Genomic DNA, 16113 nt, shown 5'->3' with positions numbered 1-16113 from the left:
AACACATTTTATATGTAGAATTCAAATATGTTTATTGTAGACACATACATCTGGAGCATTCACAAACAGAAACAGAAAACAGAATTAACTGGAAAGTCTGCTGCAGTTACTTTAGTGTTAGACATTAACTACATAATCAGGTGACATTCAGATTGCAATTATTCGGGGAAAGAGGACTTATTAATACATGGGAATCCACTGAACAAAACTTCTCTATTGAATCCTTCATATTCTGTATTCATATTAAATCCATTTCCTTAGAGTTTAACTTCATATATCATATAATTTAAACCTTGTATCTTTGTAAACCGGCAAGAGGTTTCACCTTTTCTATTCTTATTTTATGATTTGCAAACTATAATATTATACCAAAGCACTAAATGCATGTGCACTTTTTAAGCAAGTTAAGTTAAGCAGACCTGACCCAAATGCGCTTGTCAGTGAGTCACAATAATAAAAGTTCTACTCCAGGACCTTAAACACTAAACAAAATACAGCAGGTTTAATTTTTCAGTTTTTTAATGAGGACTGTAATAACTGTGATTTAGCTGATTAGATCATCAAATGTGCTCACAACACTTTGACAATGCAATTTAGACACTAGAGAAATGATCAAATGTTTATGAATCTACTCAATAAATTGTATATTTAAGAGTAATTTTGTTACAGAAACAGTGTTTTAATTGGATGTACAATTCCAGTGCATACCATCATTTGGTCTGTATTTTTTGTGGTCTCTCTGCTTCTGCTTTGCCTCGAGCCTCAACCTCGTTCGCAGATGACCTCAATTACACTTTGCTCCATTGGTGCGGGATCCAGGCAGCGGTGGGCGGAGCTGCCCACTATCTCATCTAGGAGGAAGTGTACAAGGTTTTCGTCTGAGACAAAGCGCCACAGGTACATCTGTAGGTAGTGGCAGTCCACCTGGATCTGCTGCAGCCCGTAGCGGCCAAAGGTGCGCAGGCGGACACACTCCAAAAATGTCTTTAAGCTGATTTTGATGATTCCTGTCATCACAGAAACCTGCGAAATTGCAGAGGGGAGTGATGTTTTTTTTATTTTTTATTGAGAGCTTAATATTTAACAACTTAATAAAGGCTGGCACTCACCTTGTTGAACTCCACCGAGCTGAAGATATCAATCCTCTCAGAAAACAGCTTGTGGATATTGCTTAGTAGATTTGTATCCATGGGAGCACTGTAGAAAACACATCCATAATTATGATTCGATATGTCTCAGCAACATTAGTTAAAGCTTCTCTCACGTCTATTCTTTTCTGTAACAAGATTTAAACTATACATCTTACACATGAGAGAACTGTCTCGACACTTCACTTGTCTGTTTGCAGCTCATTTACCTTGGAGTGTAGCTCGCAGCATAGCGGGCTTGCTGCCTGGAGCTGCTATAGACAGAGAAAGTTCTTTTGCTGGAGTCACTACTGTGTGCTTTCCTGACACCTTCTTCATACAGAAGACCCACCTGTATTAGAGCACACACGTGTCATAAGACAGCTGAAAAGAACATGGTCATTTTACTTAAAGATAATGACATTGTGATTATACAAAGTGTTAACCTGCACATCAATCGAGGTGGTATCTTCTACTACTCTCTTCATCACAGCACGGACATTTCGTGGCTCAATGGTGTTGACCCAGTCCCGTGTTTCAACGCTCTTCCTTAGCATCTGGGAGATGATCAGACCCTGTACCTGCAGAAACAAATGACCAATATACACATTTGTAATAAAAAACAAACAAACAAAAGTTGTTAGTTGAAGAAGAATTTTTCTAGTGTTTTTAATCACAAAATTATCAAAAGTGAATGTTGCAAGTGAAAACCGACCTTGACATAATGGTTCAGTAGCTTCTGTGCTGCCTCCCTGGCTTCTGCACATAAAGTCGTGACAGGTGTTACAGGACTGTGGTGCTGAAAAAAAGGAAATGTGTAATTAGATGGCAGCAACGTGTTTTACTTGTGATGGCAAAATATGCTAATTTAAATGAGTTTAGAAATATAATAAATATATACATGAGTCAAATTTCATAAGATGATCCATTAAAATGCAATATTCACTTCTATTTGAAACACTAATTAATGTACAATGCATAGTGTAATGTGGCATTTTGTACATGTCACTGCATTTACTGTATAAGATGACAAGCCATTTACCTGAACAAGGAACTGTTCATCTGTCAGAGTCAGGATGTAGGAGATAGTAGAGGTTTCATAGTCCAAGCAAAGGCGAGACAGCAGCAACAGAAGTGCCGGAGGAGTTGAACCTCCCTTGTCTCCTGCACTCTCACAGAACTGGCGAGAAGACTGGCACACAAACTTTATGAAGCTCACCACCAGGCTTTCACGTACACCCTGGCTACAGAACTCACCCTACGAGCAGAAGACAGATAGAAAGGGTCACTCACATTGTTCAGAAGCAAAACACAAGGTTCAGATTACAAAGGATGTCACAAAAGTACAAAAGTGAACTTTTAGCATACATAAGGTAGAGGACAAAAACTAATTTTGGGGTGAACTGTTAATTTACTGGTAACCAAACTGGAAAAGCATTCACCTTGAAGTACGGCTTGTTGGAGAATGTAATGTCCTTAGCTGTGAAGAGATGCACTGATGCCAGCACCGACTTAATCTGATTGAGAATAGATGCAGACAAGGAGGAGAGCAGCTCTGGCAGGCTGGTCGGAGCATCTCTACTAGAGACTGAGCCCCCTAGCAGAGCTCCACCTCCTGCCACAGAAGACCCAGTCACAGAAAGCCGAGGTGTTGCCAGAGCCTGCCTCACATCTGTCAGACTGTCCATGTAGAAACTCTGCAGAGCAGAGAGGTACTGCTTAACTCGCTCTGTGGCTGCCCGTATGACAATCTCAGTTCCCTTGTTTGGCACATCAGAGCCTGGCAGCAGTTTGGCCACGGCCTGAAGTCTGCGATGGAAGCGGTCAAGGGCACGGACCAAGAGCGAGTTATCTCCGACCCCTTTCTCTTCCTGTATCCTGCGCTCAACAAGCGAGAAATAGCGAGCAGCTAAGTCATTCACAAATGCATGCAACTTGCCGTTTGCCATTTGTGGAATATTTTTGGAGGCTAACTCTCCTGTCTGAGCATGAGTGACAAAAAGTTCTTGATAGGATGTTATTACTAAACATAAGCTGCTCACAAATTCATTGCAGCCCCTGTCAATGAATTCGAGGATGTCAGTGTTTGAGGTGGGAGAAGGGAGAGCGCTCGTTTTAGGGGACTTATCAGTTGGAGATACAGCGGCTACAGCAGATGACGAGGTGCGCGCAGAAGCATCTTTCACAGCTGAGGCGGAAGGGTACGGCTTTATCTCTGCTTCTAGGCCCTGGAGGTCTGACTCGAGTCGAGAACGTGCATGGCTCAGAAATTTATCACAGAGCTCCTCCGCTGGCTCATCCAACTGTAGCAGCAGCTCCACACACTCTGATAAATCTTTAGCGCTCGACCCACCATCTCTGTAAGACAACAGTAAAACTGTTCTCATTAACATCCACTAAGCAAAAGAAATTTTGAAAAAGTATACACAGCACACAATAATGGCAAACTAGGGTGTACTCTTATCAGCCACAGTTAATGCAGCAGTACACAGGACTCTTGAATGATGTTAGAAGCCTGACAAGGTTGGGAAATTCTCACCTGAACTTCTGTCGAAGCTCCTGTGCCAGCTTTTCCATGATGGCATGACAATCATCCTGAATTCCCTTGAAGGAGGGCAGGTGGCTGTACTGCTGCAGCACACAGCGGGCACGGCGGTGGGAGTTCACCGCCTGAGCGTAGGCCTGCATCTCCAGACACTTATTCAATCTAGCAGGCAGTTCAAAGAGAAACTGCAGTTTTCTTAACAGAGTGTGAACCCCTGGAGTGAAACATGGTAAGATTAAAAAAATGTGAAAATAATATCAAGAAGCACCTTTCATAGCTGACTCATGGAATAAAAAAAAAAAGTCTGTCAGTTTCAATCTCACCTGAGAGTTTTGTAATCTGTGCGTGCTGGTCTTGGAGAGTACCACTGATACAAGCACTGAACTCAGTGATAGTTGACATGTTGGCAGACAGGCGGTCCATTTCATCTTCCATCTTTTTGAAGTCATTCTTCATCTTTCTGATGGTGTCTGGAAAAAAAAAAAACACATAGAAGAATGGTTTGGTTATAAAAGTGTGCACAATTTAATGTAATGTGGATCTTCAACTAACAACAAAACTTTACAGCAGACTGTAAAGTCCCCTTACCTGTAGCAGATATAAACTTGTTGTAGTTTTCATAAACTAGTGTCTGCATGTCACTGTCCAAAGAACGGATCTGCTTCACCATGCAGGTCTCCTGGTCCATTAACTCCGCAAGAGAGCATTCCCTCCTTAGCTGTACACAAAATAGACCAGAGTCTCGTGTAAAACAGTACATATTATGTTCTGTATATCTTCATTATTCCAAGCAGTGATCAATTAGTTAAACTGCTTTGCAGTGTAACGTATAGTGTATGTTTACTGGTCATTTGTTATGATGTGGTTAAAATGTCCAATGTGTTTCTTTGCCATGTCAATCAGATGTGATATTAGCTGACAACACTGGATAATGTCTGTACTGTACATTACAACAAACAGCACCAGGATGTTAGTTGGTTTATATGCAGTGGTGGACAAAGCAACAAACTAACTAAACTGGATTCTCATGCAGATTATACCATATGCTCCATTTTATCATTTAATAGGTGCATATAAAAGAGCTTGTGAGCCGAGAGAGCTACTAGCAGCTCCAGATAACACTAAGAATAACTGCAGCTTCACTGACATCTACAGTGCACAGTTACATGACATAGCGTGGACAGTTCAACATGCCAGCAGGGCTGTGTCACCTTGTTCAGGTAGTGTTCGGGATCAAAATGCGGCCCATTGATGTCGCAGGGATCCAGGGACTCTTGCTGCTCCGGGGCCTTTCCTTCCTCATTTAGACCGTAGTACAGCTTCAGCATGCCGTGCACTTTGCGCCTCCTGCCGGGGCCTGAATCCTCCGACACCGCCAGAGAGCCGTCTGCCTCACCGTCCATACTGAACCCCGGCCAGCTGAGAGGTGTTCACACAAAATGACGGTAAACAAAGACGATGGGCGTCCAGCTGGCAGGACACAAGTGCCAACCGCTAGGAGTTCAATACTAAAATGAAACGACTCCTAAATGCGCGTAGCTTAGCTGTATTTTCTAAATAGTAAGACTTGTCAGAATTAAAAGAACAATGTTATATTCTACCTAAAACACAAGCAGCTAGCTTGAAAATCATTGTAAACGCAATGACTTCCGGGTTAGTAGCCTATCCGGTATTACGTCGTCAGAGAGTGTGCGTAGTCAGGAGGGTTGCCGGCCGGGAAGGACTGCGCATGTCACAGTATTAAAATATGATATTTTTCAGAACGGATATTATTCCAATCAAACTAAACTATCAACACCATGAAAACAAATTAAATTAATACTTTAAGGTTGAATAAAACATCTGTAGCCACAAGGCAAGCAGTAATGCATAAGAGGAATTGAGAAGCAAACAAACACTAACACACACACACACACACACACACACAACAGAACCAAAGCTACAGAACACAGGGTGCATTTTCCGAGCAAACAATATTCATTTTATTGGTCAACAAATCAAAATCTGACAATACTATAACAGTGGAATAATATCCTGCAATATTATTTTTAGGTGCATATAAAATCATTTCCACAGGCACAATCACAAAACAACTGTCTATACTGTATATGCACTGATAGTGCTATACTGTATAACACGTTCCTGCATGTATTATCACATTTAAACTTTTGCAGTGGAATATTTTTCAAAGATTGTATAAATGTATGTAGAGTAAATGACAAAATGGGTCGAGAGTCAGTGACAGAACACAATTGTGAAATACAGATGTTGAATTAAATCATAAAGCAGATAACATGTTAGTTAACTGAAGTACAGCTTCAGTACACTTAGTGAAGTAGTAAACACACTTATTCACAGATATCCTCTGAAAAAGAGAGCCACTTTGTTAATATTAAAGAAAATAAAAAGATAGCAGACATATTTTAATGAAGGCAGAATTGACTGACCACTGCACTGAGAGGAGCTGGGTGAAATGCATTATTGAAAATGTGGGGAATATATTACAAAACACAATTCAAATTTTTTTTTTTCACAATAGCAATACCAAAAATCCTGGTTTCCAAGCACCAACACAGCCATTCAAATGCCAACTCAGTACAAACAAAAAGGCACTTTATGTTTCTGCAAAGTGGCTGCTTGAAAACATAATTCTTAAAATGACTTATTTCTTCATTCTAATGTACAAACACTGATGAGTATATGAAAAAGAAAGTAAAAATAGTCTCTCATAAAAGCTAACAATACAAAACAATCTACAGATGTAAAAGATTTATAAACAGTGTATTAGTATTAACAGTGCAGTATTGCATGATGGAATGCCTATTCTACAGTGTGACATGCATAGTGTAAGTTAGCAACAATATATTGGGCTGCTGCAGTTATGTTACAGACAGTAGCTGACAGACAAGTTAAAGCATAGAGAAATAACATTCGGTAGTTTGCATGCTTAGGAGGGTCAGAAACAATTCATGATGCCACCACATCTCAACTGAGGGCACATGTTCAAGTGGAAGGCAGCTTTATAGAGATGTATACCTTCTTAATGAGGTGAGCCTGTTTGTTAAATACAGCAAAGACACAAACAGGCCTGTGCTGCAGTTAAGGTTAAATTCAGAGATACACCTAGAGGACTGTCTGACTTTGGTGGAGAGTGAATTCTGTCTCCAGAGTGTTAAGGTACTGTATCATACTGTGTTGCAGCATGTTAGATTGGCTTGCTTTGGCGTACAGACTAAGATTTAAACATAGCACAGCATAGTCAAAGGCTCTTGGTCAGTTTGATTTTGCCATTCGCACAGAGCACACCGTCACTGTCCATAAAAAGCATGTATCTCAGAATTTGGTAATTTTTAACTTTTTAGAAAAACTGAAGCAACTGATGTTTGATTATGTTCTACTAAACGTATGATTCCTGAAGAAGCTCACTGAAGTAAAGTGACTTGTTGCAAAGCTGAGATCAGGCCTCAACAACAATGTACAAAAAGCGTCTTCTTTCAAAAAATGGCAACCATGATTGTATAGGCGAGGGGAACAATCGTTTTTAAATGGGCAGCCAAAGCTCAAGACATGGAAGTTGTAGTATGTTTGTTATAAGTAGTGCTGATTAACGATAAAACAGGAAGGGTTCTTCCGTTGTAGCTTCTGTTATGTCTGAAGTTGCTCAAGTACTGTATATTATTGCATCAGCTTTACTTTGCTGATCAGGTCTGACCGAGAAAGGTACTGTCAGGTCCAGACCTGTGCATGGATGTCACTTTTACTGATCATGCCGATTTGGTACTTTAACTTTGAGTATGAAACACTTACTTAGCAGGAACTGCAGGGTATTCATTGGCAGGAACATGTATAGTACATGAGCTGCTCAGGGCAAAGCTTTTATTAGATTTATTTACGTTTCCTTTTACTGACTTACTAGACACTTTAGGTAGATTATAACTCAAATTAGATTACTTTATGGAGGCACATCAACTTAAGCTGCTCCCAGTGAGGACATAAATACTGGTAATACTAACCCTAACCGGATGCTGTAAAATATATTGTATCTTCTTATTTTTAATGCTTATCCAAATTTCACACTACTCTGCTTTTACAAAAATAAACAAATAATGATAATCACAGCAAAATGATTAAGTGTGCAAATTACGATCTGTGTTATCGTTCCACTTCATCTAGCTGCAAATAAAAAGCCAAACTCTTAAATGCATGTACTTACAAGAAACTTCCACAACACAGCCAATGTGTTCCCATATGGACCTGTTATGATCAAACACTTTTCTACCAGTACTTTTCTTTAGTGGCTTCACTCTTACATGAAAACAAGGCACTGGTAGATTGCAAAAGCAGAATAGTGTGAACACGCCTTTCGATTGCTCCCCTAAAAGTGTTTGTCATGCTGACTGTGAGTTTTACAGTTTTGAAGAGAAGTGGCAATATGCTTAATGCTATATGGGCATATATTGCAATGGTCTGAATGTTCAAGCTCCAAGAAGACTGGAACGTAAGAAGAGGTAATGCAGTGATTATACTCATTTGAGGTTTAGCATGTTTGAATAATAGCAGTAAAACCTTTTCCAGAGCTCTGCAGAAAGATCAAGAAGGTCATGAGATATTATACAGTCATCATCTGAGGTTTTCTCTAAGGCTCATCTCAGATTTATGAATGAGGTCAATCATAAGGTAGTCAGACTATATTTGTTTCCTTTATGTAAGGCCATGTTGTTAAATAGCCACTTCAGTTAAACCATGGCAGCATGGCCATTAACAGATCATTTAGTTGTTCACATTACCGTACTCTCTTAATAGACACAACTTCACTCACACTTAGATTCCCCACTTGGTCCTTTGCATGTTCATATATTATCAGTTAAATGTCTTTTCTAACAATTGCAGTGTAAAATGTTCAGGTTTGGTCTTAGTGATGAACAGGACAAGGCTGACCAGTGAGTTTAACCCTGCTCCAGACTCTCTGTCACTTGCACAGCAGAGTACGCGGGTGCGGATGCCTGTCGGGTGAAGAAGGATGCGGCTCTTTTTGGCTTCAATCGTCTGATTTCTGTTCCTAAAGGAAAAGAATTGACAAAAATTTAAAACATTTACTCCTACTACTGAGAGAGGGCGACAACACTAAATGCAATCATTAACTCGCCATTTTCCACGTAGCTGATAGTGTTGAGTGAATGGACCCGACTGCACACAACGCTGCTTTGCCTTTGCAGCATCCCACGCCGTCCTCCACGTCCGTTCCTGTTGCTGCCGTCTTGTCCAGAGGCCTGCTGAGACAGACTCGCCTCACCATCCGTCTCGGCTGCAGCTGCTGCCTCCGTCACGGACCTCAGCTCCACACAGAACTCGATGAAACCGCTCATTAGCTCTGCCTGGTTCAAGTGGAAAAAAAAAAGTAATAAATACCTACACTTAGCTTTTTTAATGGCCCATTAGTAAATCACAAGCATATAAAGGTCACGCTGCCCGCCCTCTACTAGAGCCTGTTGTGATTATATATGACTGCCTCTACTGTTGTGTAACACCTCTTCACAACTTGGTGGCTCAGACGGTCACTAAGTGAGGGTGATATAGATGAGAGTACATCATATTAATTCAAATCTGTAAAGTCTCAAGCCTGATATCAAGTGTTATGCTCCTCCAAGTATAAATGGGCACAGCAGCTGCACCCGGCCCTGATGCTCTCAAAAACACCAGGTGTAGTGTGCTCTCCAGAGATGGCTGCATACCCTCTTTTCTTGCTGAAGACATCTGAAGTGAGACACAGCTGCCACCCTCTCCAGTGGCAAGACATTCTTAAACTGATGTTGAAACCACAGCAGAGATGGCAGAGGTGTGAAACAGATCAGGAACAACGTGACCCGAATACAAAAAGCCAGTTAACGCAACAAATCCAACAGTTATGAGGCCACATAAAGCTGGATTGTGAAGCTCCTGGATACAGGTAGGAATGTATGTACAGTTGTTGCATACTATCATATCAGATGATGCGTTTGATTGCACATTCCTACTTGTTTTGAATAGATCTTTAGCAGTTTGTTGACAGGAGTGCCGTCTTCCTCTCCATCAAACTCCAGCCACAGAATGTGCGAGTCCCCCTGGTCCTCGGGGTAACTGTGGTCCCAGGAAAGCTCATCGAAACGCAGGCCGAGCAGCACATGCTGAAACAAAATGTGTTCAAGAGGAAAAGTCAGTGTTCAGTGCTTTCAGCAAAGTGTGAAAAGGTGGTTGTTTTACTAATTCAACCAGAGACAATCCAGCACTCACCTTCTCTTTGACATCCATCACGTAAACTCCCTCCAAGCAGATCCCAACGTTGACAGCTTTACGTTTTGCCCTTTGGAGAATGCCTTGCGCTGGTTTGTCAATCTCTCCAAAGAAGAAAGCACTCCTGTATAGAAAATATAATGTCAACTGAAAAATAACTACATTCATTTATTCATTCATTCAAGTTCAGTTGTTTAGAACAGTTTGATAGTATGTCCTATACACATTAAAGTGCCTTGAGATGACTTTTGTTGTTATTTGGCGTTATACAAATAAAAGTGAATTGAATTGAACAAAATAAATTATTAAAGAAACTACAATTTTATTAACAATATTAACATTAACAAAAATGTTCTCACTTTGTGATTATGGGTAACTGAGTAGAGTTAAGGGAAAACGTTTTATTTTATCAATTCAAAATCAACACAATTAAGCATGTCAAAAACAAAAAATACAAAAACTGTATATTTAACATGGTCACTGTCTTGTCTCTGAACAAATTCTTACCCATAGTAAGGCAGAGTGTGACATGTGTTGAGGTACTGGTGTAGGAGCTGCGTGGGCTCAGGAGGGTTTCCAGCACATGTGCTGATCTTTTTGTACTCCTCCAACAGGCTCTGCTCCAGCCCTGCCTGACGGCTTGACTTCCCTCTCAGAGTAGAGAGCAAACCTCCACTTCCCATGGCCACATGTGCAGGAAGGAAAGAAGATAACTTCTTCTCTCTGTGAAAACCAGATGAGAGACGTGTGTTAAACATTCAGTGCATTGCATGTGAATGCTGATTATTTCTTTTCCACTGTTGCTCCAGTTTTATGATGCAGAAGTAATGTACTTCTTCAACGTACTGTCCTACCTTGTGTTACTGTTCTTTATGGCTGTAAATTCTGCTCTGCTCCTTAAAACACGTTTTTTCCAAAAAGCTAAATTCGGATTTCTTTATAAATATCTGTTCAGATGTATGTAAATATTAACTATATGAAGCATGTAATGTTGGTAAAACATAAAATAAGAGCAGTGACTGCACTACAGTACTGCAGTATTTAACAGTATATACTGCATTACAGAAGCCCTGTCATGTTACAATAATTTTCATTCTTTAGTCACAATCAAATTATCCAATCAATTATAGGTTTTCATAAAATTGCAATGTGTTGTCGCTGACTGTGTCGAAATAATTCAAATTGCTGAATCAACCCTTAAGTTGAGGGAATCGAGTGTAGCTCTTCTTACAAGGTACATTTTTCTAGTACATTTGATACAATCATCAAAAGCAGGGCCATGACTTACTTCTTCATTTTCTAAAAAGATTGACCGAAACTGTGAACCTCACAAAATGTTATTTTTGGCAAATGCTTGAAACGGAGAAAAGAAAGTCAACTGGGACCATGTGTTGCCAAAGAAATCAAGTAAATGGATTTCCATAAGATAAAGTGCTGATTATACTAAACAGATCACGGCACAACAACGGGGTAATTTTTAAATTAAAGTTTAGTGGATCAGGGAGCATGACACATAATTTTCACACATGGATGGAGTCACATGGAGTCCAGACCTTAACACCATTGAGAATCTTTGGGTTGTGCTGGAGAAGACTTTGTGCAGTGGTCTGACTCTCCCATCATCAATACAATATGTTTAAAAAAAAAAAAAAATGCAACTCGGTACGGGAATAAATGTTGTGACATTGCAGAAGCTTATGGCGCAATGAATGCATTGCGTCATAGTTTAATTGTAATTAAAGCTAAACATGGTTCAACAAAATATTAGAGTGTGTGACCTTTTTTTTGGACGGGCAGTGTAACTTACCGTATACTGGTAGTAAATTGCTGGCTGTCCAAACCGAGTCCCTCATCAAGAGCAAAAGACAAGGCTCCGAGACCCGCCCAGTGCTCGGGATCACAAGGGTATCGACCTGTGAGGATGTTGCTCTTGGCTTCCTCATAGAGGAGTTTCAGCACTCCCTCATCATCTATCTGCTCAAGATAATGACAATTGTACAACATGTAACAGGAAAATCTGCTCAGAATAAAGTGTCCAATATATTCAGATACAAAAGGACTTTCATATATTAACCAAAATTCTTAGTTAAACAGATTTACTAACCCTGGTCAGTAACAATGAGCAAAGTATGAAGTGGCCTCTTAGATAAAACATGATTAGTGTTTCAATTCATGCAACAGATATAGAAAATTAGAGGTAACAGTACCTGCAGCTCTTTGGATTTAGGATAAAACACATTCCGTCTGTACTGGAGACAGGGTTCATCTGAGGAGAAATGATGCATTAGAGTTACGAGACTGTATTTTGAGGTCATTCGGCTGAGTGAGATAACCTCATAGGACCAAGAGTGGAGGAGTGAGGGGATAGAGACAAACGCTGTGCTAGACGTGGGGGTAACGTCAAATGTACCACTCAAGCCCCCTCCAGCCCACTCTGCTCTGGCTCACAGTCCTGTCCTGTGGGTGGTTTTCCTACCTACTGCACAAAAACACACAACGGCATTTAAATGATTATGCAATGCATTCGTGATTCTTTTTTTGTTTTAATAGTGCTAAGTTGTCACTGTGTCACTAAGTCTTTGATATCAGTGGATATCAAAGCACAGTGAAATGTGGGCTGTTCTACTTTGACTGGCAAAATAATGACAAATAACACCAGATTTTGAGTCAATGCCTTGCACCTCATTTACAACTTATTAAAATGGTATTACACATTTGTTTTTTTTTTTACACCAAAAGTCCATTATGTGTGACAGATTTAAAAAAGCAATTACTAATAGTTCACTAACTGTTGTGCTTTGTTAGAATACAACTTCTGTGTCATCTCAGTTTTTTTCTCTCACAGTTAAATTGTGAGGAAGCACTATGCTTGACTTTACTCATCAGATTCAGATTTTCCTTTATCAGTGTTCAACTATAGAGTGCAATGTGTAACATTGTAACACACTGAGTCATTAGTGTTGCTGTAATATTTTATTTTAATATTAAATGTATGTACTTATCATATTGTTATTGTATTTGTAATATACAACGTAAAGCCTGACTGTAATGTAACATTAGTATTAAACATGATTTGTCATTATCATGTAATGCAACCACCTTTTTCTCCTTCTACTTATTCCAAACAAATGACAGCACCTTTATTTAGCTTGTTACTAAGCAGCAACAATTTATACGTAAGCTACAACTCCAGAGGGAGCAGCTGCAGAAAAAGAAACAGCCTGAGTTCAACACAGAAAAAGAAACCGGGTTAATATAAGAAACAGTCTAGAGACAGGAATCCGTCCAGATACACCTCAGTAGAATGGTTAGTAGCCATTTTCTGATTCAAAGTAAACATGACAAGCTTTAGTGCATAGGCAGCATGGGGGTGTAGCCTTATTTTTGTTTTTCTACCTTGGGTGGAGTTTTTAAATCAACAGGGAGGTGAAAAGACAGGCAAACAGCCTTACTTTATCTTATGTTAGGCTATTTGTACAAATAATGTATTGTTTAGCTGTGGATACCTGCCTGCAGTTTACTTGTATTTCGTTTCACATTTTCTCTGACTCTGTACAGACTGTACAGATCTTTCTTTTAATGGCTTGGACTGTTATCACAGCCCTGTCCTGAGTCATGGGCATGTCTTTTAAATCAAAACACACTATTGCAGAGGCTGAAAATAGTAAACTCTCACCTTGTGATATGTCTTCTTCTGAGGCCTCGGTAAAGCGATAAAGCAGGTCCTGCCACTGCCGACACAGCTTGTAAGGTTGATGTCTGGCCTTTAACTGCAATTCTGATAAGCAAAGAGGAGAAACAATATGAGAGGAGTCTATTTCCCTGTTGGGAATGTTATAGCTAGACAATAATTTGGCCACAGGAATGTTTCCACATATCGTTCCTGATGTCCTGCTAATATTATATGTAAAATATTTGGTCACTGCTTAAGAAATAAGCATTCAAAGTCACATAAAGTCGTTTTTTATTTATCATGTGATCAGATGAAGAGATCAGTATTTATCTTCTGAGTGTTAAAGGTGTGTACTTGTGTATGCGTGGGAGGTTCTTACCTAGCAGGGGAGAACACAACCAAAAGGCAAAAGCATCCTGTGCAGACTCAGGAATATGGAGAGCCTCACGAACACTGCGGCCCAACTCTTGCACAGTGATGCTCCCAAGCCCTTCTACAGATAAGTGTACTGCGCTGTCACCAAACAGGTACACAAGCACATCTTGCGCTGTGTGAACAACCACAAATACACAACAAAATGGTAGAATTAATTCACCGCATTACACAGGGAAATATGCCAAAGAGAAACAATCATTAAAATGAAAACGGTCTTTAAAGCTAATTTGCTACAACTAAAACTTATGCCACGTCAGAAAACACAGGAGCTAACTTTGACCTCCACATAGTTATAGTCATTATGTGCTGCATCATACCACGGGAAAGTGTTGCAGACGAAGCAACGCTTCCTCTTTGTGAGTGATCATCTGAAGAATCTGGAGGAAAACTGCAGTCATCTCCTTCCATGTCTAATCTGAAATAACCAAATTGAAAAAAACATTTAGCATAATATGCACAATCCAATGTTTTTATGCATATTACCTATGCACAGCAGTATTTGCATGTGGTGTTCATACTAACAGTACCTGCAGTACATTGTAATAAATTAGTCAGATGTACCTTGAAATAAAGACATTTCTATAAACAAGTAATTAGGCTACTTTAGTCCAGCATTCACTCTGCACCACTGCCATCATGTGGTACTGGACTGAAAAATACCCTGAGCAATCAGAACATCCCAGTGGACTGTAGTTAACCTCACCCTGCTCATATCTTTAGTCCATTTTATGTGAAATGAATAAGACTCCGAGCATTGAATATAGCTGGTATCGCTGGCTAACAACCAAATGAGTTAAAGAGAGGCGCATGTGGAGGTGCACACGGAAACATCCCGAGGCCCGCGCAACACAGCTGAACGCTAATTAGCTTAAGTTTGACTGGACTGTCAGGAACTACAAACCATGGCTCAGATATTACAAGGGGCTAATGCTACTCAGGGGTAATAAACTGCATTTTGTTAACGACACAGAGAAAGTAGTACATACCTTTATACATGTATTTTTTTACTAAACATTGCTACCATACTTTGACGTATAAAAACATTTCAGTCACCAGCTGATAACAGTGTAGCTAACCCAACCTACGCGTTAAGTTGGCTAACTTTTGGGTTTTGTCCAACAACAAGTGATGGAACAAAATCCCCCTGCAGTCCACCAACCTGCCAGTTCTCATAAAATGTCCTCCACTGCTCCTTATTGTAGTTAAGATCCTGATAAGTGTGTAAATTCTGTAGCTAAATACATTAGCTCACGTAATGAGCTGTTGTTTTCCTGTCTGTGTCCCCAGCTGTCTAAAACTAGCTTTCCGGGCAGCTGCGCAGTCGCAGAGTGAGTGACTCTGAACGAATCGGTAAATCTGAACCACTCGTCCCTGGGTGTGACACCACTCTAGATTATTACAGTAAATAAAGCATTTACGAATTAGATAGCCATTAAAACAACTAAGAGCAAATATTGCAACCGTTTTAGTAGGATCTCACCGCACTGTGCCCATTTTCACCGACTGTATTCATATTGAACATTCGTAGACGGCACTTGTTTCAAAACACACGATCTCGAGAATGAGTCGAAAGGTAGAGGGCGCAACGTCACTTCATCACGTGATCAGACGTCATCGCAGTGGCAGCGGATGAATGCTGTTTACAAATAGTTTTTATTCAAGTTAAAACTATATTAACTTTAAATTGAATACCAGTTGTTAATAAGTAGACTCCCTTTCTCCCTTCTTATAGAAGAAAGAAAATAAATCCATCCTCCATGAACATACACTGTAAGTCAATGTGGTCAGCTGAATCATGCACCAATTCTGTGGTTTGTATCAGGTGGACTAGGAAAAGTAGTGTTGTACTAGAAAATATCCTATTCAATATAACCAAATGACATCCCACAAAATAAAACAAAAATAATGCAATAATAGTTACAAACATTTTCCTTTTTAACATATAAAGTCGAGCTCCTTTGCAATAGGAACAAGACGAAGTCCCTTTTCAGAGAATCTACACCCAAACACTGCAGCACTCTTGTTGTTTTCGGTCAGAGGTGTTCTACCCATCCTCAGAAAAT

The 16113-nt window shown here is 39.9% G+C and overlaps 2 protein-coding genes across 2 annotated transcripts; both read right to left on the bottom strand.

Annotated features, from left to right (window-relative positions):
* Nucleotides 1-15: 15 nt before the first annotated feature.
* Nucleotides 16-5347, bottom strand: vps51 (VPS51 subunit of GARP complex). Its single transcript, XM_026372825.1, has 11 exons — nt 4884-5347; nt 4261-4390; nt 3996-4142; nt 3667-3886; nt 2570-3485; nt 2170-2385; nt 1843-1926; nt 1574-1708; nt 1358-1479; nt 1110-1197; nt 16-1023 (listed from the first exon to the last, which is right to left on the bottom strand). Exons 1-11 carry the CDS (start codon nt 5073-5075, stop codon nt 763-765), a joined length of 2511 nt encoding a protein of 836 aa, XP_026228610.1. The 5' UTR covers nt 5076-5347; the 3' UTR covers nt 16-762.
* Nucleotides 5348-5631: 284 nt separating this feature from the next.
* Nucleotides 5632-15352, bottom strand: frmd8 (FERM domain containing 8). The gene is made up of 11 exons (XM_026371829.1): nt 15210-15352; nt 14368-14465; nt 13995-14162; nt 13619-13720; nt 12150-12208; nt 11750-11916; nt 10450-10665; nt 9943-10066; nt 9687-9836; nt 8819-9047; nt 5632-8731 (listed from the first exon to the last, which is right to left on the bottom strand). Exons 1-11 carry the CDS (start codon nt 15221-15223, stop codon nt 8619-8621), a joined length of 1440 nt encoding a protein of 479 aa, XP_026227614.1. The 5' UTR covers nt 15224-15352; the 3' UTR covers nt 5632-8618.
* Nucleotides 15353-16113: the final 761 nt, after the last annotated feature.

This window comes from Anabas testudineus, chromosome 14 (assembly GCF_900324465.2).
Source record: "Anabas testudineus chromosome 14, fAnaTes1.2, whole genome shotgun sequence".
Classification (NCBI taxonomy): Eukaryota; Metazoa; Chordata; class Actinopteri; order Anabantiformes; family Anabantidae; genus Anabas; species Anabas testudineus.
The sequence above is the reverse complement of the archived record's forward strand: the minus strand, read 5'-3'. Positions and strand labels throughout refer to the sequence as shown.